General features: G+C 59.3%; 7 protein-coding genes across 7 annotated transcripts; 4 read left to right on the forward strand and 3 right to left on the reverse strand.

Moving 5' to 3' along the window:
• Window positions 1-95: 95 nt before the first annotated feature.
• A1Q1_02626 (protein-vacuolar targeting-related protein) lies at window positions 96-2,639 on the reverse strand (the record flags this gene model as incomplete). Its single annotated transcript, XM_014323887.1, has 9 exons — window positions 96-365; window positions 410-747; window positions 791-850; window positions 910-1,108; window positions 1,154-1,690; window positions 1,769-1,872; window positions 2,118-2,226; window positions 2,264-2,463; window positions 2,501-2,639. 9 exons carry the CDS (start codon window positions 2,637-2,639, stop codon window positions 96-98), a joined length of 1,956 nt encoding a protein of 651 aa, XP_014179362.1.
• A 170-nt stretch (window positions 2,640-2,809) lies between these two features.
• A1Q1_02627 (uncharacterized protein) lies at window positions 2,810-6,190 on the forward strand (the record flags this gene model as incomplete). Its single annotated transcript, XM_014323888.1, has 7 exons — window positions 2,810-3,079; window positions 3,121-3,300; window positions 3,407-4,749; window positions 4,802-5,039; window positions 5,131-5,277; window positions 5,343-5,701; window positions 5,770-6,190. The coding sequence occupies 7 exons, from the start codon at window positions 2,810-2,812 to the stop codon at window positions 6,188-6,190; spliced, it is 2,958 nt and encodes a 985-aa protein (XP_014179363.1).
• Window positions 6,191-6,273: 83 nt separating this feature from the next.
• A1Q1_02628 (uncharacterized protein) lies at window positions 6,274-8,145 on the reverse strand (the record flags this gene model as incomplete). Its single annotated transcript, XM_014323889.1, has 6 exons — window positions 6,274-6,339; window positions 6,715-6,849; window positions 6,897-7,209; window positions 7,252-7,395; window positions 7,461-7,645; window positions 7,699-8,145. The coding sequence occupies 6 exons, from the start codon at window positions 8,143-8,145 to the stop codon at window positions 6,274-6,276; spliced, it is 1,290 nt and encodes a 429-aa protein (XP_014179364.1).
• A 286-nt stretch (window positions 8,146-8,431) lies between these two features.
• On the reverse strand, window positions 8,432-9,520 carry A1Q1_02629 (uncharacterized protein; the record flags this gene model as incomplete). Its single annotated transcript, XM_014323890.1, has 3 exons — window positions 8,432-9,070; window positions 9,191-9,278; window positions 9,384-9,520. The coding sequence occupies 3 exons, from the start codon at window positions 9,518-9,520 to the stop codon at window positions 8,432-8,434; spliced, it is 864 nt and encodes a 287-aa protein (XP_014179365.1).
• A 2,944-nt stretch (window positions 9,521-12,464) lies between these two features.
• A1Q1_02630 (uncharacterized protein) lies at window positions 12,465-14,975 on the forward strand (the record flags this gene model as incomplete). Its single annotated transcript, XM_014323891.1, has 2 exons — window positions 12,465-12,595; window positions 12,647-14,975. The coding sequence occupies 2 exons, from the start codon at window positions 12,465-12,467 to the stop codon at window positions 14,973-14,975; spliced, it is 2,460 nt and encodes an 819-aa protein (XP_014179366.1).
• A 1,709-nt stretch (window positions 14,976-16,684) lies between these two features.
• On the forward strand, window positions 16,685-19,533 carry A1Q1_02631 (cystathionine beta-lyase; the record flags this gene model as incomplete). Its single annotated transcript, XM_014323892.1, has 3 exons — window positions 16,685-18,169; window positions 18,336-18,637; window positions 18,675-19,533. The coding sequence occupies 3 exons, from the start codon at window positions 16,685-16,687 to the stop codon at window positions 19,531-19,533; spliced, it is 2,646 nt and encodes an 881-aa protein (XP_014179367.1).
• A 1,522-nt stretch (window positions 19,534-21,055) lies between these two features.
• A1Q1_02632 (chromatin structure remodeling complex protein STH1) lies at window positions 21,056-25,469 on the forward strand (the record flags this gene model as incomplete). The annotated part of the gene is made up of 3 exons (XM_014323893.1): window positions 21,056-21,250; window positions 21,311-21,482; window positions 21,538-25,469. 3 exons carry the CDS (start codon window positions 21,056-21,058, stop codon window positions 25,467-25,469), a joined length of 4,299 nt encoding a protein of 1,432 aa, XP_014179368.1.
• Window positions 25,470-26,154: the final 685 nt, after the last annotated feature.

Below are 26,154 nucleotides of genomic sequence, written 5' to 3' on the forward strand. Positions count from 1 at the left end.
CACCAGTCAGAGTTCGCAACATCCCTCACATGGTGATTCGGGTCATCTGGGAAATACAGTGTGATGCATATGCCACAGAAGCACTACTTATCGACCTAGAACGGCGGAACATTGCCCCAAGCATGCTCTTTCAGCCACTCCGAGCCTTTCTCATCGTATTCCGCTCGGGTGACCAGGGCGGAGCGACCCTCGGGTGATCGAGCCCACTCCGCCATTCCGCGCCATGCCTCCAATCGGGGATCATCTCCACCGACCGCACCGTAGATCTTCAACGGCTTCCGGTACGGAAGCATGGGTGTCAACGTGTTGCGGGTACGCTGCAGCAACCCAGGAAGCTTCGTCGAGCCGCCGGAAAGGACGATACACTGAGGCGTCAGTATCACCGCGGAGATAGAGCTCGAAAACCTACCTGCATGAGGCGCTCGCGAATATCGGGCTCGAATCCATTCAGGATCCACCCCGACATCTCACCAATACCAGCGGAGTCCATGCCGAACATGGACGGCTGGAACCAGGTCTCCGGAACACGGATTCGCTCCACATTCAAGTGGACCTGGTAGCTCTGCTCCACGCTCTCCTCGTCATAACGACCGCCTGTACCGCCTCGGACAAAGTTATTGAGGAGAGCGTTCTTGCGACGCACACGGCCCTCCATGGTGTCGTCCTCAGTAAAGCTTGGGTCAAATTCGAGAAGACGAGCTTCTATGCTCTCCAGAGCAGCTGCGTCATCCTCCTCGGCATCGGAGTCTTCGTCGTCGGCCTAAGGTCAGCCCCTGCGAGTCTCTGTCACTCACGATCTCGCGGTAGGCATTCCAGTCGCTGTCGTCTCGCCCAAACCCATCATCCTTTTCTGGTTGTCAGTTTGATTCGCTCACACACACATACCTTCGTCCCCCTTTTTCCGCTTACGCCCGCCGTTGCTGTCGGCTGCCAATGCAGCGATCGACTTCATGCGATTCTGGGCAGCCGCCGACTTGCGGTCGCCGAGCTGCGCCTGTCGCTTCTTCCGCTCCTTCATACGCTCGATCACCTCGTCCTGCTCTTTCCGCAGTTTGGCTGACCACCGCTCGAGATTATTGGTCCTCTCCTCGATCTCCAATCGCTCCAGCTCAGCCTGGACATGTTAGCGACCACTTACAGAATCACAACTCACCAGGCGCTCCTTCTCCTTCTGCTTTTCGTTGCGGGCTTTGACACGAGCCTCCCAGCCAGCCTTCATGAGACGCTGCTTGCGTTTCTCCTTCAGTTCCTCTTCGTTCAGCTCCTCGTCTGGCCGGTCCACAAGCGGGAATGTCGGCTCTTCTTCGGGCTCCGGGTCTTCCCCGAGATCCTTTCGCTGCTTCCGCTTGATTTCGGCTTCAGTCTTCTTGATGTATGCCTCAACTTCAGCTTCCGTCTCAAAAGGCGTCGAGTCGTAGATGCGCTGGGCAAACTCGGCCTTCTTCATTGAGCCACGCTCGGCCAGAAGCGCCTTGAACTCCTCCACCTCAGCAATCTTGGCAGCCAGCTTCTCAGCACGCTGCTTCGCTTGCATCTCTTGAAGTCTCCGACCCTGCTCCTTCCTGCGGGCCAGGGCAGCCGCAATTTCTGCCTCCGACTTCTCGACAACCTCGGGCTGAGTAAAGGGGAACTGAACGATCTTGGTCATCTCGGCCATCTCGACCGGATCCTCGAGTGATCGGAGCTCCGACTCATAGTCCGATGAGAAGTAGCATGTTTCGTGGTACATGTACTGCGGTCAGTTGTGCGGTAGATGGATGCAGCTCACAGTCGCCTGGCCGCCGGTAATCTTCAAGGGGAAGGACGGATACTTGAGTTGGACCAGTTTCAGCATGAGCTCCGAAGCCTGTGCTCCTCCGAATGGTATCCTAACTGTTAGCTATGACGGCCAAGGCTAAACTCACCGCTTAGCACGTGAGATGATTCCTCTCCCATCCACAACGGGGATGACGGTGCTCGCGTTGTGGCCCATGTGAATCGAGAGACCATCCTTCTGATGATGGCGCGAAAACGCAAACAGAGAATCGATGCCGTAGGACACTTCCGGCGCTCCATAAAGCTCGAAGAGAAGCTCAGACGTCACTGAATGTCAGCTCATATTTGAGAGCTTGACTCACTGGCTCTCGTGAACAGCGGGTTCGTCAGGCGTTCCGTCATAACGATCGGCTGCTCTATCCGATCCGAGTCGATGCCAAGGGTAAGGAACGTGTAGTCGAGGGCACATTCCTACAGCGTCAGCACACCCTTGGACACATTGGCTCACCAAAAGATCACCATGGATCAGAAGGTCACCGTCGAACATGTTTCTCGTGTTCGAACGCGAGTTGGCGTCCGCGTCGACGTAGTTGCCGAAGAGGAGCATGTTCTTGCCGATCTTCCGTTCGCGATACCTAGCGATAACATTAGGATTGTCGATGTAGGGCTTCGACATCGTAGAGAAGCCGGCGCGCCATGAGTGAGACCCTGTTCCGTCAGCGCTTCTAGCATTGGGGCCACTAACCATTGTCGATACAAATAACCGGGTCCTGGCCATCGAGGGAGTGGTAGTCGAACGGTGGCTGAGGTTCGGGGTTGAAGGTTCCCTCGGGAAAGTGGATGACCTTGCTGCCAGAGGTGGCAAGGTCCTGGTCGCTGCTCATGGTTGGGGATGTGGTGGAACGAAAGAGGATTGGATTGAACCGTCGTTGATGACTTTGGTTTGTAGGACCCGATGCCGTGCCTGAATCGACAATCATCCACGAACCTCCACTCTCGCATCCACCCTCTTGCCTATCGCTCTTGCGTGCAGTGATCGTGGAAACCCTCCTCTATGCTTAGCCGCTTGGGTCCGCGAGCGCGACACTGTGTTATCGGACCCTTGGCTCTTCCTCGAGGAACTCCGGTCTCCTTTGGTCGACTGCTGCGGCCCAAGTATGCGTCATCGAGATCGGGTGGTCGTCGCAAGAAGGAGGTACTGGCGTTTGAGGACTTGCCCGTGTCTGCAACGACACTACAGGAAGACCTGACGGTCGGCCCTGTAGAGCCTTATCTCGAATCATCAAAACCGAAACGCAAGCGAAAGTCCAAATCGGGTGAGTCAGTGAGGACATTCGTGCAGCTGATCGCGTAGAGACACCTCAGCCTGGCGACGATGTTGTGCGCGCGGAGTATGTCGACATCTCGCCTGAAGAGCAAGCCGAGTACGAGGCCGCACTGAAAGCTGGAGAGATTCCCGAAACGCCGCTTTCCAAGCTTGTCTGGCTGAACTGGAAACGCTTCCCGGACTGCATTTTGCTGACGCAGGTCGGCAACTTCTATGAGGTAGGTGCGTCTCTGCGTGGGAGGCTCACAATCCCAGTCCTACTTTCAACCGGCGATCGAGGTGTCTTCCCTCCTCGGCATCAAACTGACCAGCAAAACTTACAAGACTGGTCAGTTCCCCTTCACTGGCTTCCCCATCCATCAGATCGACAAGTACTTGAAGCTCCTCGTGCAAGACCTTGGCTACACTGTCGCCCTCGTCGAGGAGGCGAAGGATCCCCTGCAGCTCCGGGACCCGCGGGACGAGGTGAAGAGGAAGGTCACCAGAGTCGTGACTCCTGGAACTCTTGTCAGCGAGTCATGGGTTTCGGGCCAGGAAAGCAGATACCTGCTAGCCCTGGCAGTCGGAGCGCACGCCAAGGGTGATGCTGGGCTGCCAGTATACATGGCGTACGCAGACGTGTCGACGGGTGAGTTTTTCACCAAGGACACGAATGTAAACGACATCGAGGACGAATTGACCCGCATCTCACCGAAGGAGATAGTACTCGATTCAACATACCGAGACGCTTGGCTTCAGGGAACAGAGGCGGTTGATCTCGACGCGGACGTCGGGGAGTTTCTGGGCCTTCTGCGTGTCCTGGGTGTCCATGTGTCGTTTGCAAGTACCGGCGAGGAAGACACGACCTTACAACGGAGAACCGCACCGAAACCATCCAGCGCCCTGACACTGGAGCGCCGAGCCATCACCCTCCTCCGTCGTCATCTGGAGTATGCGCTCCGAGATTCGATGCCGGCGATGCCGACACAGCCGGAAGAGTTCAACCGCGAGTCTGAACAGCATCAAATGCACATCGACGCTCCGACTCTTCAAGCTCTTGAGATCCGTCACGCCTTGCGACCCGGCGGCTTGATGCCCATCAGCACTATCCCCTCGCATCTACGATCCCCACTCAGTGTCAAGGGCACCCTCCTAAGTGTTATCTCGCGCACTGTGACGGACTCTGGCCAGCGCCTACTGCGGCGCACTCTGTCAGCTCCGTCCACTTCGCTGCCGCACATCAACGCACGTCTGGCCCTCGTGGCGTCCCTCGTCGACAACGAGGATCTCCGCCTCCGCCTGCGTGAACAGATGAGGGAGCTGTCCGACGTAATGCGTACGGTTCAAAAGTTCCGCTCGTACCAAGGCGACGGCAGTGACGTGTGGGACGTCGCTCGCTGGATCCGGATCGTGGAGCAGATCTTGGCTCGCATCCAGGAGACGGTGCGCGAGAAGCGGCGGAAACCGGTCCCCACTGGCGAGCAAGCGGAGGGGCGCGAGCGCCTCCGTCAGTTCGTCGAGGCTTTCAAGCCGCTTAGCGAGCTCGCGGACACGATAGAAGGCGCGATCGACGAGACGGCGTTGAACGTGCTGCAGATCGCGGACGAGTCTGATCCCGAACCTAGCCCAAGGGCAACCAAAGGCGAAGAGGAAGACCGAAAACGAGCGGAGCGCGAGCGCGCGCTATGGTGGATCCGGCCTAGGTGAGCTTTCGATGACGAGGTTGATAGCTGACAGCAGCTTCTCGACGGAACTGTCAGATCTGCACAAGCAGATCGAGCGTCTCAAGACGCAGAGAGATAAGCTCGAGGCTCGTTTGAGGGAAGAGATGGCGGCGCCGACACTGAGCTTGGGCCAGAATGTGCGCGGCGCCTTCGTCGTCAACGTCAAGCGCAAGACGGAGATTGGCAAGCTCGACCGGTCTCCCGACTTTTACGTCATGAGCGAGACGCGAGCGTCCAAAACGTTCGCCAACAATGTAAGTGGCCGTGCGAGCTAGAAAATCCCTTCCGTCGAGCTGACAGCAGGAATGGTCGCTGCTGGGCGCGAAACTGGCGCGCGCGCATCAGGAGCTCGAGGTCGCACACTCGCGCGCTCTGAACCGATTGCGCGCGATCGTGATCGAGCATTCAGGGACCGTTCAGCACAACGCAGAGCTCGTGGACGAGCTAGACGTCTCTGCCGGCTTTGCGCAGGCCGCAGTCGAGCTGAACTACGTCCGTCCCGTGCTTGACGCGGGGTAAGCTGTCTCGGTCGCCCAAAAGCTGACTCCAGCACCGAGCTACACGTCGAAGCAGGCCGACACCCCTCGGTCGAGTCTGGCCTTCTCGCCGCCTCGCGCGCATTCACCCCCAACTCGACGCACATGACGCCCTCAGCGTACCTGCACGTCGTGACCGGCCCCAACCAAGGCGGCAAGTCGACGCTGCTGCGGCAGACGGCCGTGCTGGCGATTCTGGCGCAGAGCGGCTCCTTCGTGCCCGCCAACAGCGCGCGGATCGGGATAGTCGACAAGGTCTTCTCGCGCATCGGCGCGCGCGACGATCTCTATAGGGACAGGAGCACGTTCATGCTCGAGATGGTCGAGACGGCGACTATACTCAAGAGCGCAACACCGCGCTCCCTCGTCATCATGGATGAGTGAGTATGCGGAGCGCGGAGCGCAGCAGCGCGGGGCCCGAAGCGCATGGACATGACGCTAGATGCAGGTCAGCTGACTCCAGAATCGGCCGCGGGACAACCCTCAATGCAGGCATCAGTATCGCATACGCGACCCTCGACTACATCCTGCGGCACATCGGGTGTCGCACCCTCTTCGCGACGCATTACCACGAGCTAGCGCACATGCTCGGTGCGCCGCGCTCGCCTACCTCCAAGAGCGACGTGCGCCCCGGCGTCGCCTTCTTCTGCACCGACGTCGACGTCGATGCGGCCAGTGGCGCGTTTGCGTACTCGTACGCGCTCAAGCCCGGGATCAACTATGACTCGCATGCTATTGTGAGCTTCGTCAAGGGAGGTGTAGCTGACGTGCAGAAAGCGGCGCAGCTCGCTGGCATGCCGGCCGACTTCTTGGAGATTGCGAGTGAGACGCTGAAGCGCCTCGACGCTACGAAGCCCGAGTCGTCTTGAGGTCTTGACACCGCTCTGTACACAATGTACATATACATCTAAGTCGGTATTACAACAGTTGTCACTATGCTACATGAGGAAAGCTAGAGGCATTTGGCCCAGTTGACGTGCTCGGTGCTCCACGCCTGAGCTTCGTGGAACGCGTCGAGCTGGCACAGACCAAACTCGGTCAGCGCAGAGGAGCGGCACGCGATATGATCGACGCGCATCGGGCGGTCGCTGCTGTCAGTTCGGGACTCAACGAGCAACTCACTTGACGAGGACGCGGACAAACGTGTTGCGGCGCTGCCAGTTGGCGTCCGTCTCGCCGTCGTGGCGGGAGAGCCCGCAGCGCACGCGTTCAAAGGCCCAGCGCGCCCCAAATGGCACAAGTTCGGAGAGCACAAACTGCTTGTGCTTGGGTATGTGCGTCGTGGGCAGCTTCTGGTCCATCGTCAGGACGCCCATCGCCGTCATGATCTCGACAATTTCGTTATCGTGGGAGAAGTCCTGCGTGTCAGCTGGAAAGGTATCCTCTAACTCACGACAAAAAGCCGGTGTCCGCCCCGTGGAAAGGTTTCCGCGTTGTCGTTCAGCGTGTGGTTTGTAGTGGTGGAGTCTTCAGGCGCTCGGTCGAACAAACGTGCCAGCAGTTCGTTCACGTATCCTGCGCCCATGGTCTTCCCGTACAGCTGATGTCAGTTCCGGTTCCACGCGTGCCACTTACACTGCCTTCCCCGACACTGTACCACCTCTCTGCGTCGGCGATGTGTCCGACTGCCTCCCACTCGGAGCGCTTCAGCATGTTACACCAACTGCTCCAGCCTCTCCAACGAGGGGCTGCAGCGCTGTCGTAGCCGCACATATGCCCGAGGTGGACGACATCGAGCGGTGTGAGAGGAGGATGGGGTTGGAGAATTCCATTCAGACGCCTGGCGGCAGACTTCAGGATGGGCAACAATACTTCCCTCTCATCAGTCCCGAAAGGCGGGTCGGCTGACATGAACCCGCGGCAGTTATGCACCGACAGAGTGTTGTTGCTATGCTGGATCGTCAGCTGCGGGATTCGGATCTCTGCTCACCGGGCCTTCCTCGATGATAACATCAGGACTATGCGTCTTGTTCGAGCCAAACTTGATACCGTTGTATCCCTGAAGCCAGTACTGCCCAGTCTCAAGAACGCGGCCACTATCCGTGCTGCGAGTGAACAGTTTGAAGGGATAGCGCTTCGCAATGTTGTAACCCGACTCCCAAGCACTGTTGTCAGTTCAATTCCAATGTCATCACCCACTCCCAGCGACCTTGGTCGGTCAGTTCGCCCATATCCCACCCCTCGAGGTCAAGATTGGCACCGGGGAGGAAACCCAACTCGCGGTGATCGGGGTATTTGACTTGTCGTGCAGCGATCTTTGCGAGAGTCTTCTTCAGGCGTTTGGCGGCGGACTCTGTGGGATACCTGGCGGTGTGACGGTGCAGCTGTAATGTCAGCGAGATAACGCGGAACTACGCACGATCGACACCTGATCTACCTTGCACGTTGCGGGAGGGCTCTGGTAGCGTTGTTCTCGGAACGGGGCATATGTGCCAGTGTTCCTGGCCAGAACGTCACTGAAGCTCTCGCTGCACAGATGAGGAATACCGCATGGCACCTTGGAGAGAGACCAGGCGGCGACGGTAACCGTGAACAGGATGACGGCAATGAGGGCAGGCAAGTAGTGAATGGGCGGCGCTTTCCTACGGCGGGACCCTCTACTGCTCACGGAGAAGTCAGAGGTACGCCTATGGAGAAGAGGAGACCGAGGTGTGGATGGAGAATAGTCGGGCGGCAAAGATACCTTGGAAGGGCTGCGGCTGAGGTGCGTGTAGGGAAGAGGCGTGTAGGGAAGAGAGAGCGTGTTGTAGTCCGTGCTGCGGTAGGTCGTGGCGAAGGGTGTTTTGGGAGGGTGATGCCCCTGCTCAACATCCATTCCGGGCATGATGGATGACTCGAAAGGCTTCTGAGCTTGGCGAAAGTTTGTTGCTGATGTTGGGGAAGGAAGGCAAGCCAAAAGAGAGCAACATGAATGAGAACAGGTTGACTGAGTCAAGGCTAAACTAGCGCACGTTGGCTCATGACCGCGACACCTTGTGGGGGCTCCGCAGTCAGGGACGCCTATCTGCTATCAAGATAACCTGACGGGATGTGGGTGGCCGAGGCAAGCGGGACGACAAGTGTGCTTCAGACATGCATCAACTTGCACTCGTTTCTACCTAATGCGACTTTCAATCGTAATCTTCGATGACGGAGCCAAGCCCCAGCTTCTCTGCCTGATCGAGGACGGTCTGCGCAATAGCCACATCCTGGACACCGAGACCGACGCTCTTGAACATTGTCACATCGCCAGCCTGCTTGATCGGATCGGCCTTAGACTTGTCCTTGACGACCTTTCCGATCTCAACCATCTGGTCCTCGGTCAGGTTATGCAACTCTCCAGCCTCTGCCTCGCACGCCTCCTTTGAGTCGACCAGAACGATGCCCGCTCGCTTGACGAGGTCATCCTCGACCTCGCGCATGTGCTTCTTGTATGAGCCGATCAGGCACATGTGAGCACCCGGCTTGACGTCCTTCGAAGCGAACAGAGCCTGAGTGGATGAGGTCATCGTGCAGATGATGTCGGCGTCCTTGACCGTTTCGGAGAGCTTGAAGTCATTCTCAGACGTGATTCCGAGGCACACCTCGACCTTCGGGAACGCCTTCACAAGAGCATCAACGAGGTGAGCCGCCCTCTCAGTCGGTCTTCGATTGACAACGGTGCACTTGGTAATGCTCGGATAAAGTCCGAGGAACATGCGAGCGTGGGCCTCAGCTTGCGCTCCAGATCCAAAGAGGACAATGTTGGTGGGCTTGCCGTTGCCAAGGAGCTGGTAGGAGAGCACCGATCCTGAATGTCAGCTCGATTAAGTGGAAGCAGACTCACCAGCGGCGTTTCTCTGAGCCGTAAGGCGTCGAGCATTGACGACTGCGCGAACCCGTCCGCTGACCTCATCCATGATGAGCGTGGTCCCGGGAAGGCCGTCACCGCCGGACGTGGGAACGGACACGATTTTGATAGCTGTTTTACGGTCGACCCTTCCAGGCATGAACAGCATCGTTTGATCCGGCGAAGTCAAGACATGACGAAGTGGGAGCTGCAGGGAAGGAACGCCAGGAGCTGGGACGTCAACGCAAACTCACGCCGCCATCTTACCGTCCGTTGTCTTTGGGCCGGAGTATGCTTCAAAGACGGCCGCCTGCGAGTCTACAGCAGCCTGTAAGTCGAGAGCATCGAGGATTTTGTCGACGTCTTTACGGGTGAGGATCTTGAGTGCCATTGTGGATGGTTGGTAGATGGTGCATCAGCCATGACGTTGCTGTTGTCATGACGGTGGGCACGAGTGAGCGCTTAGCGTAATATCGGCGGCAAGGCCGGCACGCTGGATCTGAGATCTGTCTCCGGTGCCTGAGAGGAATGCACGTGAAGCGGGGAAGACAGCGAACTCCACTGGAGCGCGACCCGACTGAATGCTCGCGCGGCGCGCAGCCGGATCAGCCGGGAGCTTGTTACGCGTTTGCAGTAGCCTAACGATTGACGATTGTACTCGAACCGGCATGTCAGGCGCGCTGGCGCGGGGGGCTGGACGGAGACGGTCACGCTTTCACGCTTGTGGAGCCAAATTCACTCTGGCTGTAACAGGGCATGCGCCATGCGGGCAGGAATGCATAAAGGGCGATGCGGGGTGAATGCTGAGAGATGAGTGCGCCAGCAGCTCAAAGGGGCCAAAAGGCGTAGGGCGTGACGCTTGGACCGCTCAACCGATGCAACCGATTTCCATGGGCGGCTCAGGAACGTGTAACGTCTTCCGAGGACCAGCGCGCGGAATGGGTCCACCCAGGCGCGACTCCCAGGGGTTGTCGGAGAGGCGAGTGTTGTGTCGCCACCGTTGCCGACGAGGCGACAGTCGACGCTCCCGCCGACGAATGTCGACTGCACCAGATATGACAGATTGAGGATGGGAACAGTCACCATGGCTAGTGGCTTGGGTGCGAGTCGAGCGTGGAGGGCGTTAGGCGCACTGGGGGGCATGCATGCATCCATCACTGCCATGCTGCCAACGCGACTCTGGGACAGCCAAGTGATTCAATTGAACGTTAATATCCGCTAGCCAATCGCCTAGCAATTCAGTCCCACCAGCCAAAGCTACCTCTTAAAGGCCGTCGTGGCCGTCTCCACTGCGGCGAGCTCACCAACTGCTGCAGTTCCCTGCCGTGATGCAATTTACCCTCCAGCCAAGGGCTGCGGCGTTGTGCAATGTGGTGAGCATGAGAAGAGGATGGAGGAACGGGGCTGCTTTCATGATATCAGCCAGAGTCGGAGGTCCGGCGATTCACGATTCGGCAGCAGCAGCCAGTCACTTAAAGGTGAGCGGGCTGCCAGCGCCGAGGGAAGCGAGGGAAAATGACGAGATAGTTCTCCTTGGGAGCTTGCACACCCTGACAACTGTGTGGTTGAAGTGAGCATGGAGCGACGGTAACCGACAACCTCCGCAAAGAACTCTGATACGTATTCGGCATCGAAGACGTCTGAGTGTCGAGGAGTGAGAACACCAAACGTCGTTCTCGAAGGCGGCATTGCGCACAGGTTCCTGTGTACGACATGTTGTCAACAAAGTTCGTACGTTGCAGGTGCCTGCATGTACGCACGAGATCCAATAGATGGATGGACATGACGGAAAGAGGAATCGAAAAAGGGTTGGTTCCAGGCCACACACACTGGAAGTCCCTGAGGCAGGAGAGCCAGCCCTGCGATTTGACTCTGCACCGTAGGCGAATACAACCCGATTACAAACGTTGCGCGACGACCAATTGCAATGAATGGTGGGCTTATCCTTTGTGGTGAACGCGCAGCCCTGGCCGTTACCGTTAATATGATGTGATGTGCACCCCCTCGTCCTCGGCTCTGGTGCGCTGTTGCCGTGCGTCAGTCCCAGACAGCGAGCTGCGATCCTCCCACCACCACCAGCGTTCATTCCTCGTCTCCGTCTTCCTCCAGCGGCACTCCAGTCCAGTCACCCACCATCACTGCGTCCTTCGCTACCTCCATCTTCCTACTCTTCCTTCGACAACAGATACCCGTTCTCTTCTTCGACCTAGAGCATCCAAAGTTTCACGCATTGTACTCTTAAAACGCCTCGTAATCATCAAATTCAACGGACGAAATCAGGAAGCGAGGACCCTCCATTAGCTCGCACCGTGCACCGTCATCCTAGCAGTCCTGGCCCGCCTTCGCCCCGCCAACCAGACGCCCGCCCGATCTGTCATCTGACACCTGCACCGTCGTCCGTCACCTCCTTGTCTCGCTCGAGCAACGCACACACGCACCGACACGCATTCAGCACACGGACGCCAGCATCGCGAGCATCTCTTGTCCAAACATCGTACTCATAGCATAGAAATCGAAACCAAGTGAACGGCTGCCCGACTGCTGGCCTCGATTGCAATAGGGTCCACCCATCACAGCTCGGTCCGCAATCGTATCGTCCGTTTCCCAGACGACCATCCTGAGACTACCTGCGACCATTCGCTTTCCCACTCTTCATATCCACACATCACCCGGCTTCCACATCGAATCTCTGCCAGGAGTCTGCTTGCTTATCGCACGTCACTGCGCCGAAGTTGTCGTGTGCAGCCGGTAGTGCACCCATCGGTTCCCAGGAAGTACCTGCTGCCGAGGGCATCCGACTAGTTAGGTTCTCCGACACCAAGAACCTGACGCCTGGCGCCGCCTCCGAAGATTCCCTACTCTACATTGTGGCCGTAAACATCAAAGCCGCCCAGTGAAGAATACCCAGGGCCTATCTGACAGATCCACAAGCAGTTGCGCTCTTTGGACAAGTCAAGGGTAGTGCCCGTGCCCACCACAATAGGACGTGAGTACCCCCTTAATCTCCCTCCCATCCATTGTTCGCTCCCTCCCGCTCTTCGTCGTCGTCTCCCAAAGTCTCCAAACATTCGCATGCGTCGCACGCAAGAACTGGAAGCCCCCTCACACATACCGAAGCTCTGCTCGACACTCTCGCTGCTGTGCAAGGATCGGTCGACCATCTGTGGACAGGGAACGGCACTGTGAACCTCCACCTCACCAGCCATCAACCCCTAACCTCGCACTGGGCGAAGGGAAGCGCCGCGTGGTCCCACAAGCCTGTTGTTGATCTGAAGAGCAAACAAGAGCTGTTGTCTGACAGTTCACAGTGGTATCGCCTGATCGACGCAAAAACAATGAACGGTGGTGTCCTCTGCGAGACCAACGCTCAGCTCCCATCAGCACCAGTGCTTAAACAGGAGCTCATCACGGAGCACTACGCTATCACTGCGAAGCGCCCAGCCGCCAAAGAGAAGGAGAAGGAAAAGTGCGTGCATCATTGACATGTTTGTGCAAGTTTTATGACTGACAACGAAAGGATGAACCGACCACCGAAGATCAACACTACTCTCGCTGTCGACAGCCCGCCGCAATTCATCCACACCCCGGTCGGCATTCCACCTCATCAGCAGTACTCACCGTATGCGAACGGCTCCCCGCAACCCTACTTCCCACCACCCCAGCACTCTCCCCAGTATTATCCCTACCCTGCGCAACAGCACGGAACGCCAGTTGCCGGCCCCTCTAGAATCGTTCACCAGCAGCATCTGTACCCGCCTTTCGACCCGAACGCCCAGTTTGCCGCGCCCCCACCGCCCGCTTGGGAGACTCAGTCGGTTGCATCTGTCACCTCTGGAGCATCTGGACATAAGCGCAAACGCTCCGGATCGACCAAGGATGAACTGATCGGATCCCGTCGGAACTCTGTGCAGCCACAGCAGGCCGTTGGGGTACCGCCGAACGGGATTGCTGCTCAACTTCCCACACCACCGTCGACCTCGGGTTTGGCTGGAACTCCATCTCAAAACGCCGGTTCGCTCCCCGAAGAAGCACCGCCTGTGCATGGCGTCTATGTGACAACGACGAAGGAGGAAGGTCGGAAGCTGGGGCTGCTCCAGAACTCAACCGGCAATGAGGCCGTCGAAGACCTGCCGACTCGTGGACCTCCGCGAACGACAACTGCGACAGTGCTGTCGGTGAACCCTTCGGGAGTTGCGACCCTGGGCAGTGGGGCCGTGCTGGAGTCTGATCTGGCGCTGCTGGACGACAAGCCCTCCGATGACCCCAAAACTCCGACGATGGCAAGCGGAGCCCTTCCCGAGGTCGACGATACCCCCAGAACGAAGGAGGACAAGACCAAGAAGCGGCTGGACGCCTTCAGCACGACTTCCCGCCCGACTGAGCCAATGTTCTCCATCCGCGTCGACATGGGGCAAGGTCCTACTCGACTTGCGCTTCGGAAGGACATCGCCCTAGCGTTCATCGGATACGACAAGCGTGACGGTGTGGTGGAGGAGACCCGCGGGGTGGATCAGGACAGCTGGGTGTTGTCAGCTGTCGGTGGACCGCGGGCCCCGATACGTCCTCAGTGGCCAGACGACGAGGCGCCATGGAAGCTCGGATCCGGACGAAGAGCAAGACAAGCGCGCGAGGAGAAGGAACGGACGGCTCTGTTACGCCGATACCTCGAGACTTCGAGCGACGACTCTGACGACGACGGAGCCGCCCGCTTCCCGATGCGACGGCCGGCGAAGCGAGGACGACCGCCTGCGCCTCCCGGAACAGCGAACAACCACTGGGACGGCGATGCGACTGATGCTCGTGCAGCTCTTCGTAGCGCCATGGGACGGGTCCCTCACCAGAAAATGGCAGCCCCTCAACACCTGCCTGCGGTCATTCCCGCGGGTGTGATTGCCTGCCCCTGCAAGCAGACCGGGCCCGCTGCCGGCTCGATGCTCGCCTGCACATCTTGCAAATCGTGGTTCCACATGGGCTGTATCGGGTTAGAGGACATGTCGCTTGCGTCGTCATGGGTCTGCGAGCCTTGCGTCCGGCAGGCTGGACGGACGTTCGTCACTCCGTCCCACCTGCAAACGCCTGCCTACTTTGGATCACACGAGCGGGCATTCCGCGGTGACCAGGCTCTTGCGCTCGCGCCTTCTCCGATGTTTGCTGGGGAGGCTGTGCGGGCTGCCGGAAGCAGCGGTACGCTGGAGACGCGCACGCCGAGTTCCCCGACCCGGTCGGCACAGCGTGCTCGCGTCCTCTCGTACGGCAACGACCTGTGGGGTGTCACAGAGGAGGCGCCCTCGACGCCAGTTGCTGCTCCTCGTGCTCCCGGCTTCTACTCGACTCCTCGCCCGGAGGACCTGTTCGATGTGAACTCGACGCCGTCGCGGCATCTCAACACCGACCCACGCATGGCCGGCGAGTTCAACAGCACGCTGTTCTCGATGACGCCTCTGGTTGGCCGGTCGCGCAACGCCTCGAACCCGTTAATCGGCGGGGATACTCCTGCAGCCATGATCTCCCGGGCTGGCAGGAACATTGCTGGCGTGACGCCGTTATCGGAAGGCATCACGAGCCGGCATGAGTTTCTGCAAGGGTTGGCGGGGGGCGAGAAGCGCGGCACATTCACCGAGGGCCCCGTGTCCCCTTCCAGGCGCGTGGTTCCTCTCGGCAACCCCGAGTCGCCCTCGCCATACGGCAGCATCGGCCTTGGGCCCCGCGGCAATCGCTTCTCGCACATGCGAACAAGTTCAAAGGCGCGCGCGGCGGGACTCGGTCTTGGCGTGCCGCACGATGAGGACGAGGATGAGGCGTTTGCGACGGGTTCGGCTGTGCGCGTTGACGATGAGGATGACTGAGGAGGAAGTGAGAAGTGGAGGTTGTATACTATACCTGGGCTAAAGGTGCTAGCGACCGCGAGTCGCTGTGTATTGTGTAGGCCATTTGTTGGGCGACGATCCAAGTTGCTCTTGATTATATATACCCTAAGGTTGTCCTTGCGATGGCCGCATAAGAGGTCGAGAACGTTCCCTCTTCAGTATTTTGTATGACCATTACGTACATGGTGGTAGTGGTATGAACTTTGATAATCATCGGCTGGGGTAGTGAGATTGATCGCTGGGAGGGTGAAGTGATGTGGAGTGGAGCATCGGCTTGCGCGAGTCGGAAGCGATGACGATATCTGCGATGAGTGTGAAGGCCGCAAGTAATGAATGGTAGGAGGGCGAGACGTCATGGAATGTCGAAGGTCAAGCGTCAGGAGTAAGGAGTATCGGGGACCGTCGAGATGAAGCGAGATGATGAGATGAACGGATGTGGGAAGGCAAAAGGAAGGGATGACAGAGAAAGAGAAGAACAGATAAAGATGTATGTCTGGATGCAAGAAGGAAGGGAGCGAGAAGGCGACGACGCGTTGTGTCGAGAGCGCGCGCAGAGCATCCGCAGATGTGCAGACGTGCAATCGCGCCGCGACGCGGTATCGCACTTGTGCACGGCCCAGCCAACCCGACGGCACTTGAGCGACCTGCTGCATACTCCGAACAAGGCAAGAAATGGTAACGACGCGTTTGGATATGCATTCACGCGTCCTGCGCGTCCTGTGTCGTTTCGCCTGGAGTGTGTTGGGACGGTTTCCGGGGTTCGACCAACGATTAGTCGCGTTGCAAGTCGCGCAAGTCGCGACGCGTCGAGGATTTCCGGATCAGTCGGTCAAGCGGCCACCCCGCCACCAACTGGGTGTCATGCGTGCCCTATCATGCCTCTCAGTCCTCCCAATCCTGGTATGGCTGGGTAGGTCCTGGGAGAGCAACCACTCAGCAGCAGCAGAGGACTCCAGAGGAGGTTGCGTTCCTGCCTTGTCCCTCGATCCGGGTCTTTGGGCCCTGCTTTCTGGCGCCCAGCTGGGGCAAGGTACCGCGCAGGTCAAGGTCACGAAGGTCACTCGACCACGGCACGACCAAGAACGCGGTATGGGCCGCTGACGCACCAATGGCGGGCCTGGCTGGGTGGCGCCACAAAGCGGCCCCGGATGCGAGTGATACGATGCTGACGTGGGATTCGAACCAGGATCCAGCACAGCGGTGACGAACGCTGAATGGCAAGCAAATCGCACTGACAATCCGTGCATTTCCAATATGCGCACGTGGGACACCCTTACCTTTGTCGCTCGCATCTCACTGTACGCCGTGTGCGCCGTACGCCGGACACCCTGGAGTCGGCTGGGACATTCGACTCGGAAATAACCATGCTACGATCACGCCACTGCTCAGCCTTGCCCAGCGCTTGCCTGCTTGCCTGCCAGGCGAACCCCGCCTCACGGCGCCGTCTTACCGGCCCGGGTGCTCAGCGACAAAGACAACGCAGCATGACAATTGTCGGACATACTCTTCCAACTCTCATCTCTCTCACAAACCACTGACCTACTCGGGCCTTCCTCGTTTTCAACAACACGAAAGGCTCTCGTTCTGCACCCTCCTCTGGAACCCCCTCTGGAGATCCCCGCTCAAACACGCTTCAACCTCCCTTTTCCCCCGATACCCGATTCTGACTGGCAGACCAGTTCAGCGCCATGACGTCCCCTACACCCACGCCGTCGTCGCCCGGCGAGTCCTCGCTCGCGACGAGCATCTACGACTCCAAGTCTGAGGACGAGAGCTTTGAGGAGCGTGCCCAGAAATGGCACTTTGCGACGCAGGTTGTTGCGACCGACTCGTCTCAGAACCAGTACGGCGCCTCGAGCACGCCCATCTTCCAGACCGCTACGTTCAAGGGCATGGAGGGCCCGTACGACTACACGCGGTCGGGCAACCCCACCCGTGGTGGGCTCGAGTCCCACCTCGCGCGCATCTACAGCGCGACCCAGGCGTTCGCCCTCTCCACGGGCATGACCTGTCTCGACGTTATCCTGCGTCTTGTCAAGCCCGGAGAGACCGTGCTCGCGGGAGACGACCTGTACGGCGGCACGAACCGTCTCCTGACCTACGCCAAGAGCCATGGCCAGGTCGATGTCAGGCACGTTGACACGACCAACGTCGACGCCATCCGCCCTCACCTCACCAAGGACAACAAGATCAAGATGGTCCTCCTTGAGAGCCCGACGAACCCCCTGCTGAAGATTGCCGACATTGCCGCTGTCTCCAAGGCCGTCAAGGAGGTTGCGCCCAACGCCATCATCGTCGTCGACAACACCATGATGTCGCCGTACCTCCAGCGCCCCCTTGAGATTGGCGCCGATATTGTCTACGACTCGGGAACCAAGTACCTCTCTGGCCACCACGACCTGATGGCCGGTATCATTGCGGTCGGCCGCCCCGAGCTCGCGCAGGAGGTCGCCTGGCTCATCAACGCGATGGGCACTGGTCTCGCGCCGTTCGACTCGTTCCTGCTCATGCGCGGCGTCAAGACCCTGGCGCTCCGCATGGACAAGCAGCAGGCCAACTGCATCCTGATTGCAAACTACCTCGACGCCCTCGGATTCCTCGTCCACTACCCCAACCTGAAGCACCACCCGAAGCGCGACGTGCACTTCCGCCAGAGCTCGGGCTCGGGCGCGGTCCTCTCCTTCGTCACGGGCGACAAGGAGCTGTCCGAGCGCATCGTCAGCACGACGCGCCTCTGGGGCGTGTCCGTCTCGTTCGGTGCCGTCAACTCGCTTATTTCCATGCCCTGCCTCATGTCCCACGCCTCCATCTCCCCCGCTGTTCGTGCTGAGCGTGGTCTTCCCGAGAACCTCATCCGTCTCTGTGTCGGTATCGAGGACCCCCGCGACCTTCTCGACGACCTCGAGTTCGCCCTCGTCTCTTCCGGTGCCATCGTCCCAGCCAACGGCGTCGACCTCATGAGCTCCGACAAGCTCGCCCAGCTCTACAAGAGCGACGCTCCCCAGTGGGCCATCGAGCGCGCCCGCGCCTTCCGCCGTCCTCAGGAGGAGGGTCTCGTCGAGGGCGTCAACCGCTCCCTCAACCTCGGCAACGACACGATCGACGGCGACATTGTCGTCTCCGCCCCCGGCAAGGTTATTCTCTTCGGCGAGCACGCCGTCGTGCACGGAGTGGTGGGTGATCAATCTGCGTAGTTAGGTGTTGTTCTTACCACATTTCCGTCCGAACCCGCTTCTGTATTATACCCATATTCTTAACAACAACACGCAAACTCAACAAACATCACAACTGCATACCCCTTATCGAAACCCCCACTGTAACCGACTCTTCCCCAAACAGACCGCCATTGCGACCAGTCTCAACCTCCGCTGCTACGGCGTCCTCTCGCCGCGCAACGACGGCAAGGTCGCTATCCAGGCGCCTGACCTCGAGGCCGAGTGCGAGTGGGACATCAGCCAGCTTCCCTGGGACGCGGTTCCCGCTGGTGCTGGCGGCTCAAAAGCCCCGACCGACCTGGACGAGACGCTTCTGAAGCGCATCGAGGACATCGTCGCCGAGGGCCACCCCTCCAGCACTGGCTTCCGCGGCTCCGTCGCCTGGCTGTACATGTACATGATCATGGCCGGATCGCGCGAGAATGCGTAAGTTGTCCCGGAGGCCTTCATGAACTGACCCCAGTCTCTCCGTCACGCTCACCGTGTCCGCGAACCTGCCCGTCGGCGCTGGCCTCGGCTCCTCTGCCGCCTTCAGCGCGTGTGTCGGCTCTTCCCTCCTCATCGCTCACAAGCACGTCTCTGCCACGAGCACCGTGAGCAAGCAGGCGATCGACCTGATCGACGCCTGGGCCTTCTTGTCCGAGAAGGTGCTGCACGGCACGCCGTCTGGCATCGACAACGCCGTCTCCGTTCGCGGCGGCGCCGTCGCCTTCACCCGCACCCCCGCCGGAAACAGGCTGCACGACATCCGCGGCTTTGACAGCATCCGTCTCCTGCTCACCAACACGGGCGTGCCGCGGAACACGAAGCAGCTCGTCGCAGGCGTGGCGGCCAAGAAGGCCGCCGAGCCGCACATTGTCAACCCGGTGCTCGAGGAGATCCAGGCGATCAGCGACGAGGCCCAGGCCCTTCTGGACGGCACGACGGTCGTTGAGCGTGCCGAGTTCGTCGGCCGTCTCGAGGAGCTCATGCGCCAGAATCACGCCCACCTCCGCACGCTCGGTGTCTCCCACCCCAGTCTCGAGGCCATTGTCGACACCACCGCCAAGCACGGTCTCACGACCAAGCTGACCGGTGCCGGCGGCGGTGGCTGCGCCGTCACCCTCGTCCCTGACCAGTACGAGGAGAGCGAGCTCGACAAAGTCCTCGCCGAGCTGGCCAAGCTGGGCGCCGAGCCGCACCTCACCTCCCTCGGAGGACCGGGCGTTGGCGTCCTCTCGGGCCAGGAGAGGCGCAATGCCAGCCACGCCCTCAAGGTCGCAGGCCCCAAGGGTCTGCACGCGTGGTCCGAGGCGCTTGACGGTACTTGGATCCACTCGTAAGAGTCAGCCGGAGGCAGCCGCCAGGCTGCCGCATGACCCTTCCCTCCCCTCCCACCCAACCCAATCTCCCACGTTGCAGTGGCCCCCAATACCCCCCTTTTATCATTGATTGTATCACAACGAGTCCAACCTCATCTTTACTTTTATTGCATTTTTCCAACAGCAAGCAAGCAGCCAATATGAAACGCAAGAGTCCAACCTTTTGTAAGAAACCCCTCCTCCCAAGAACCAACCCATTATTTAGAGTCCAACCTCACATAGAAAGACAAGAAAAGGGCGCAGCGAGTTCCAACATTCGCTTCCTTGAACGCCTCGTGTTGTTTAGAACCTTTGTATATCAGAAAACATAAACCTTATCTTATGCAGAAGTGAAGCTAACTCTTAGCGGGCAGCGGAAAGCGGACCAACTGTTGGTAGTAGGGTGTTGGTGGGCCGGACAGCTGCTGATTGACAGCGCCGTTGTGCTTCCGCATGATGCGGGAGAGGCTACGGACTGTTGGAAGATTCACGGCGACCTCCCCTAGAGCACACAGGTCAAGGCTCACATCTAAACTACACAGCTCATGCGTTCTTTCCCTGTTTACGACGAACTGGTCGGAATATTCACATACACGCAAGTGCATTCGCGAGTTTGCTTGCGCCCAGTCTGACTGGTGAGTACCGCAGCTACGCTTACCACGGCTGCTTCCCAAAGCGTTGGCCACGAAGTTACAAGGGAATACTGCAATTATCCTGCATCTATCCCGCATATCGTTTACCTGAGCCCGAACACCCAGAGCAGACTCACACGTGCAGTAGGCGGGCCTAGCAGCACGCTCGCACACAGGAAATGTCCTGCGTTGGGAGGAGTGATAACCTGGCCAAACTCCATGTAACGACCGCGGCACTGAAAGTCTCACGCTGCTTCGAAACCTTGTTATCCAGGTATTCTGAACCGAGCAATGACTGGTGTAAGAGTGCAGCAAGACCACTACTGGAGCCCATCTGCTTCAGCCCGATGTCGCACCCCAATCCTCCATCGTGCACCTTCTGCCACAACCCAAATGTGTCATCACGTGACATAGGATCAGGTTCGAATCACATCACAGTCCCCCTCAGGTGTTTAGGCGCCTGAACCACCCACGTTGTGGGGCCGCATTCACAAGATTACCTCTTTCTCTGCAACCGTCCCATGCATTAGAGTCGCTCAACTTGGAGTGCACTCGTCTTCTCCACCCTCAAAGACCTATCCGGACACTTTTGATGCGAGTGTTGCATGCATGGAGCAAAGTTGATATAACGGGTGGATGGTGCCACAGTGGGTTCACGAAGGAAATAACCCCGCTCGGACTGGATTCATTTGCTCCCGCTGGTTCCCCTGTCGGAGTGGTGGTGTCCTTCCCACCTGTATCCTAACGCGCGTGGTTGCTCGTTGTTGCTATTGCCGCGCGACGCATCCACCACCGACAACAACATCCTCCACCCCCGCGTCACTCCGGCATCACGTCCCGCCGAGCAGCATTCCCTCCAACCACCGTGCGCCATGACTGACGCCGGGGCCTCACCCGCTACGGCGCCCGTCGCCGCCCCTTCCCCCGCAGCCTCCGCACATGGCCAACCACCGACACCAGGTGCCGCCGGCCCGCGCCAAATGCAGTCGCCCATGGTGCTTGACGACGACAAGAAGCGCGAGCTCATCGCAAACATGGATCAGGGAAGAGTCAACGCGCTCCGCAAGGTATGTCACCACCACTTATTTCTATGGATGCATTGCATTTCCCCCGCTTACATGCACCAGCGCGCCCAGGAGCTCTCGCAGGCAGGCCATACAAAGGAGAACTCGACTGAGCTTGCCCGCGCGCTCGCCATTCTCCAGATGCACCACCGCGCCGTCCAGATCGAGGAGATGAAGAAAAAGCACCAGGCCAACGAGGCTAACGCGGGCAACGCCGCTGCCGGACCGAGTGCTCGTACGTTTACATATACACTTCTTTGTCTGCATCACTGACGCGTCAGAACAACCAGCTGGCCAGCATGTCTCCCTCACCCCGGCCCAGATCGCGCAGGTCCGCACCCAGGCCCAGAGCTACCACCTACTCTCCCGAAACCAGCCCGTTCCCGCCTACCTCCAGCAGGCCGCGCAGGGCCAGTCCCCGAGTCCAGCAGCTTCCAGCGGCGAGGGCAAGGTCGCCGACAAGACGGTCGAGGCCGTCGTTGATGCGAGCGCCCCTGATCAGCCATATGCGATGGAGCTCGACCAATCCTCAATCATCTACCCTTACAACGCCTACCAGCACCCGAGCATATACGCCAACCGCAAGTTTGACGAGGAGATCACGAACCCAACGAACAAGCTGCAGCGCCTGCTCGTCCCGTCCGTCGCCCCGCAGGGACTCGACCCGTATATCCTGATGGAGGAGCGCAACCGCTTCGTCGAGACGCGAATGGCATGGCGCATGAAGGAGCTAGAGGAGCTCGACTCGACGACAGGCCTCGGCGAGCCCGGCGCCGCCGAGGTCCCCGGCGTGACGGACGAGAAGCCTGGAAGCAAGCTCGGCATCCAGGCCCGCATCGAGCTGCTGTCGCTGCGACTCCTCGGCAAGCAGCGACTGCTTCGCGAGGATCTCGTCCGGGCGATGCACGGCGCTACCCAGATCCCCGCCGATCGCTCTCAGTTCCGACGCTTCCGCACGCACACACTCCGCGATGCGCGCGCGACGGAGAATGCCGAGCGGAAACAGCGGACAGAGCGCGAGCAGCGCGGCAAGCAGCGCCACCTCGCCTACATCAACTCCATTATCGAGCACGGCCAGCAGATCATCCAGACCGGCGCTTCCAACCCCCGCGGATCGCGCGCCGACAACAACCGAAGACTCGGCCGCTGGGTGCTCCGCACGCACAACGAGATCGAAAAGGACGAGCAGCGCCGTATCGAGCGTCTCGCAAAGGAGCGTCTCAAGGCGCTCAAGAACGACGACGAAGATGCGTACCTCGCCCTTCTCGGCGAGGCCAAGGACTCGCGTATCGGACACCTGCTCAAGCAGACCGACCAGTACCTCGAGACCCTCGCGGCCGCCGTTGTGGAGCAGCAGAACGACCCGCAGTTCAAAGAGCAGCTCGCGAGCATGGGCCCGTTCGACCCGTCGATGGAGGAGGGTGCGTCCGAGGCCATGTTCGGCGCGAGGCGCCAGGACGGCGAGGAAGACGACGCCGAGCGCAAGGCTGGCAAGGTCGATTACTATGCCGTCGCGCATCGCATTAAGGAGCCCGTCACGAAGCAGGCCTCGATTCTTACTGGTGGTACGCTCAAGGACTACCAGATCAAGGGTCTGCAGTGGATGATCTCGCTGTACAACAACCGACTGAACGGTATCCTGGCCGACGAGATGGGTCTCGGAAAGACGATCCAGACCATCTCCCTCATTACCTACCTCATCGAGCAGAAGCACCAGCCTGGTCCCTTCCTTGTCATTGTCCCCTTGTCCACCCTGACCAACTGGACGCTCGAGTTTGAGCGCTGGGCTCCGGCCGTCAAGACTCTTATCCTCAAGGGTTCCCCGACGGTTCGTCGTGAGCTCTACCCCCGCATTCGTGCCGGCGACTTCCAGGTGTGCTTGACCACCTACGAGTACATTATTAAGGAGCGCCCTCTCCTCGCCAAGATCAAGTGGGTGCACATGATCATCGACGAGGGTCACCGTCTGAAGAACATCAAGTCCAAGCTGTCGCAGACGCTCAACGAGTACTACTCGACGAGGCATCGTCTGATTCTTACGGGTACGCCGCTGCAGAACAACCTGCCCGAACTGTGGGCGCTGCTCAACTTCGTCCTGCCTAAGATTTTCAACTCGGTCAAGTCGTTCGACGAGTGGTTCAACGCTCCCTTCGCCAACACGGGTGGCCAGGAGAAGATGGAGATGAACGAAGAAGAGGCGCTGCTTGTCGTCAAGCGTCTGCACAAGGTGCTGCGTCCCTTCCTTCTCCGTCGTCTCAAGAAGGATGTCGAGAGCGAGCTGCCCGACAAGGTCGAAAAGGTCATCTACACCAAGATGTCGGCGCTCCAGTGGAAGCTGTACGAAAGTGTCAAGAAGTACAAGACGCTCCCGACCGACCTGTCGTCGGGCAAGCCGCGTCGCCAGGCCAACCTGCAGAACGCCATCATGCAGCTCCGAAAGATCTGTAACCACCCCTTCGTCTTCCGCGAGGTCGACGAGGACTTCTCCGTCGGCAACACGGTCGACGAGCAGATTGTGCGCACGTCGGGCAAGTTTGAGCTTCTCGACCGTCTCCTGCCCAAGTTATTCGCGACCGGACACAAGGTCCTCATTTTCTTCCAGATGACCGAGATCATGTCCATCATTGCCGACTACTTTGACTATCGCGGATGGAAGTACTGCCGTCTCGACGGTTCGACCAAGGCCGAGGAGCGTCAGCAGCTGCTGTCTACCTTCAACGACCCCGACTCGCCGTACCAGGTGTTCATCCTGTCGACTCGTGCCGGTGGTCTCGGTCTCAACCTGCAATCTGCCGACACGGTTATCATCTACGACACGGACTGGAACCCGCACGCCGATTTGCAGGCGCAGGACCGTGCGCACCGTATCGGACAGAAGAAGGAGGTGCGCGTTCTCCGATTGATTTCTAGTGGAACCGTCGAAGAACTCGTGCTGCAGCGTGCGCAGGCCAAGCTCGAGATCGACGGCAAGGTCATCCAGGCCGGAAAGTTCGACGAGGTCACCAACACAGCCGACTACGAGGCGCTGCTCGCCAAGGCATTCGAGCAGGCTGCCGACGAGGAGGAAGAGGAGACCAACGAGCTCGACGACGATGAGCTGAACGAGCTGCTCGCGCGTGGTGAGGAGGAGCTCTCCATCTTCCAGCGCATGGACAAGGAGCGCAAGGAGGCGCAGGAGCGTGAGTGGCAGGATGCGGGCAACAAGGGCCCTCTCCCGCCTCCGCTCATGCGGGAGATGGAGCTCCCGCCCTTCTACCGCCGCGACATTGGCCAAGAGATGGCCGAGCAGATGCAGCACGACGAGGACCAGGGCCGCGGACGAAGGGCCAAGGCCGACGTGCGGTACACGGACGGCCTCACCGACGACCAGTTCATCAACGCGCTCGAGGACTCGGACGACGACGTTGACGCCGCGGCGAACCGCAAGCGGCAGCGTGCCGAGCGCAAGGCGGAGCGCAAGCGACAAAACGAGATTCTTGCGCGCGCCGAGGCCGAGGGCAAGCCGCTGTCTGCGTCCATCACTGCTCTCCAGGCAGAGGCCGGCATCGAGACACCTGTCAAGAAGAAGCGCGGACGGCCGAGCAAGAGCGCTACCCCCGCCGCCGAGGACACGCCGGCCAAGCGACGCAAGGTCGGCGGCGCGTCGTCCGAGGAGACGGCCATGGTGAAGAAGCTGTTCGAGGAGGTCAACGGTCTCAAGGACGAGGCGTCGGGCGAGCACTGGAACATATACTTCAAGTCTCCTGTCGACCGCAAGATCTACCCCGACTACTACAGCATCATCTCCCAGCCCATTGCCATGTCGCAGATCAAGCGCAAGTTTGGCCAAGCAGCCTACGGGCTGTCCCAGCTGCGCGCGGACCTGAAGCTCCTCTGGAACAATGCGCGAACGTACAACACGGAGGGCTCGTGGGTGTACAACGCGGCCGAGGAGATGGAGTCGTACTTTGACCGGCGGTTCGCCGAGGAGGCGCCGCGGTTCGCAGATGTCAAGACGGAGAATGGCAACGGCGAGCTCACGACCGAGAGCAACACGCCCGCGCAGAGCGGCCAGTCGACGCCCATGTACAAGCCGCCCCCCGGCGTCGGCACCAAGATCAAGCTCAACGTCGGCGCGGCCTCGAGGCGCAAGGAGATCATCGACTCGGACGAGGAGAGCGCGCCCGAGCCCGAACGCGGCGCCAGCGCCAATGGGGGAGACGACGATGACGACGATTACTAGATTTTCCAAAATATAGTCGAGTGTGCGACTGGGACGAGTGCAGCGGTAGTTCGTAGTGCAGCCCGTGACAAGTGTATAGAAATCCCATAGGATTATTTGATTCATGTATTAGTTTCGCAGAGAAGAGAACGCTGCAGGGGAGACGCAGGGTGCAGAGAACTGAACGCCAGGTCCTCACTGCCATCCGCTGATCGAAAAGCACCTCAAGCTTAAAAGCTTAACGCAACAGGACTGCTGTACTGTCAGTCTATTGGTCCGGAGAGTGGACTTAAGAGGTGTGCACCATATGGGCTCAAGGTATAGCAAGAGATGCATCAAAGCCGATCGGCGAAGCGCTCCTCGTGGAGATTGGCGGAGCCTCGGTCCGACGGCCGGGCACGTGCTCACTGCCAAAAGTGGCGATTCACGCGAAGGTAGCAGAAATTACTCTCGAGGGATCCTTCTCATCCTCATCGACCGGAGGATCTGCAGACTGTTGCAAACTGGGGACCAGACGCATCGCTGCTGATTCAAAGAACTCCGAGGCGCTGATAGTGCGGCCTACTCCCCGGAGTTGAAGATGGACGTCCTACAAAGTGGCCCTTGCACTTTTGCGTGCACCTGTTAATATTAGGTTTGCCTGAAACGCTGCCCCCCTTTATTGACGACTCAACTCATGGCCTTCGGCATGGGCACAGCGAGAGTG

This window comes from Trichosporon asahii, assembly GCF_000293215.1.
Source record: "Trichosporon asahii var. asahii CBS 2479 unplaced genomic scaffold scaffold00051, whole genome shotgun sequence".
NCBI lineage: Eukaryota > Fungi > Basidiomycota > Tremellomycetes > Trichosporonales > Trichosporonaceae > Trichosporon > Trichosporon asahii.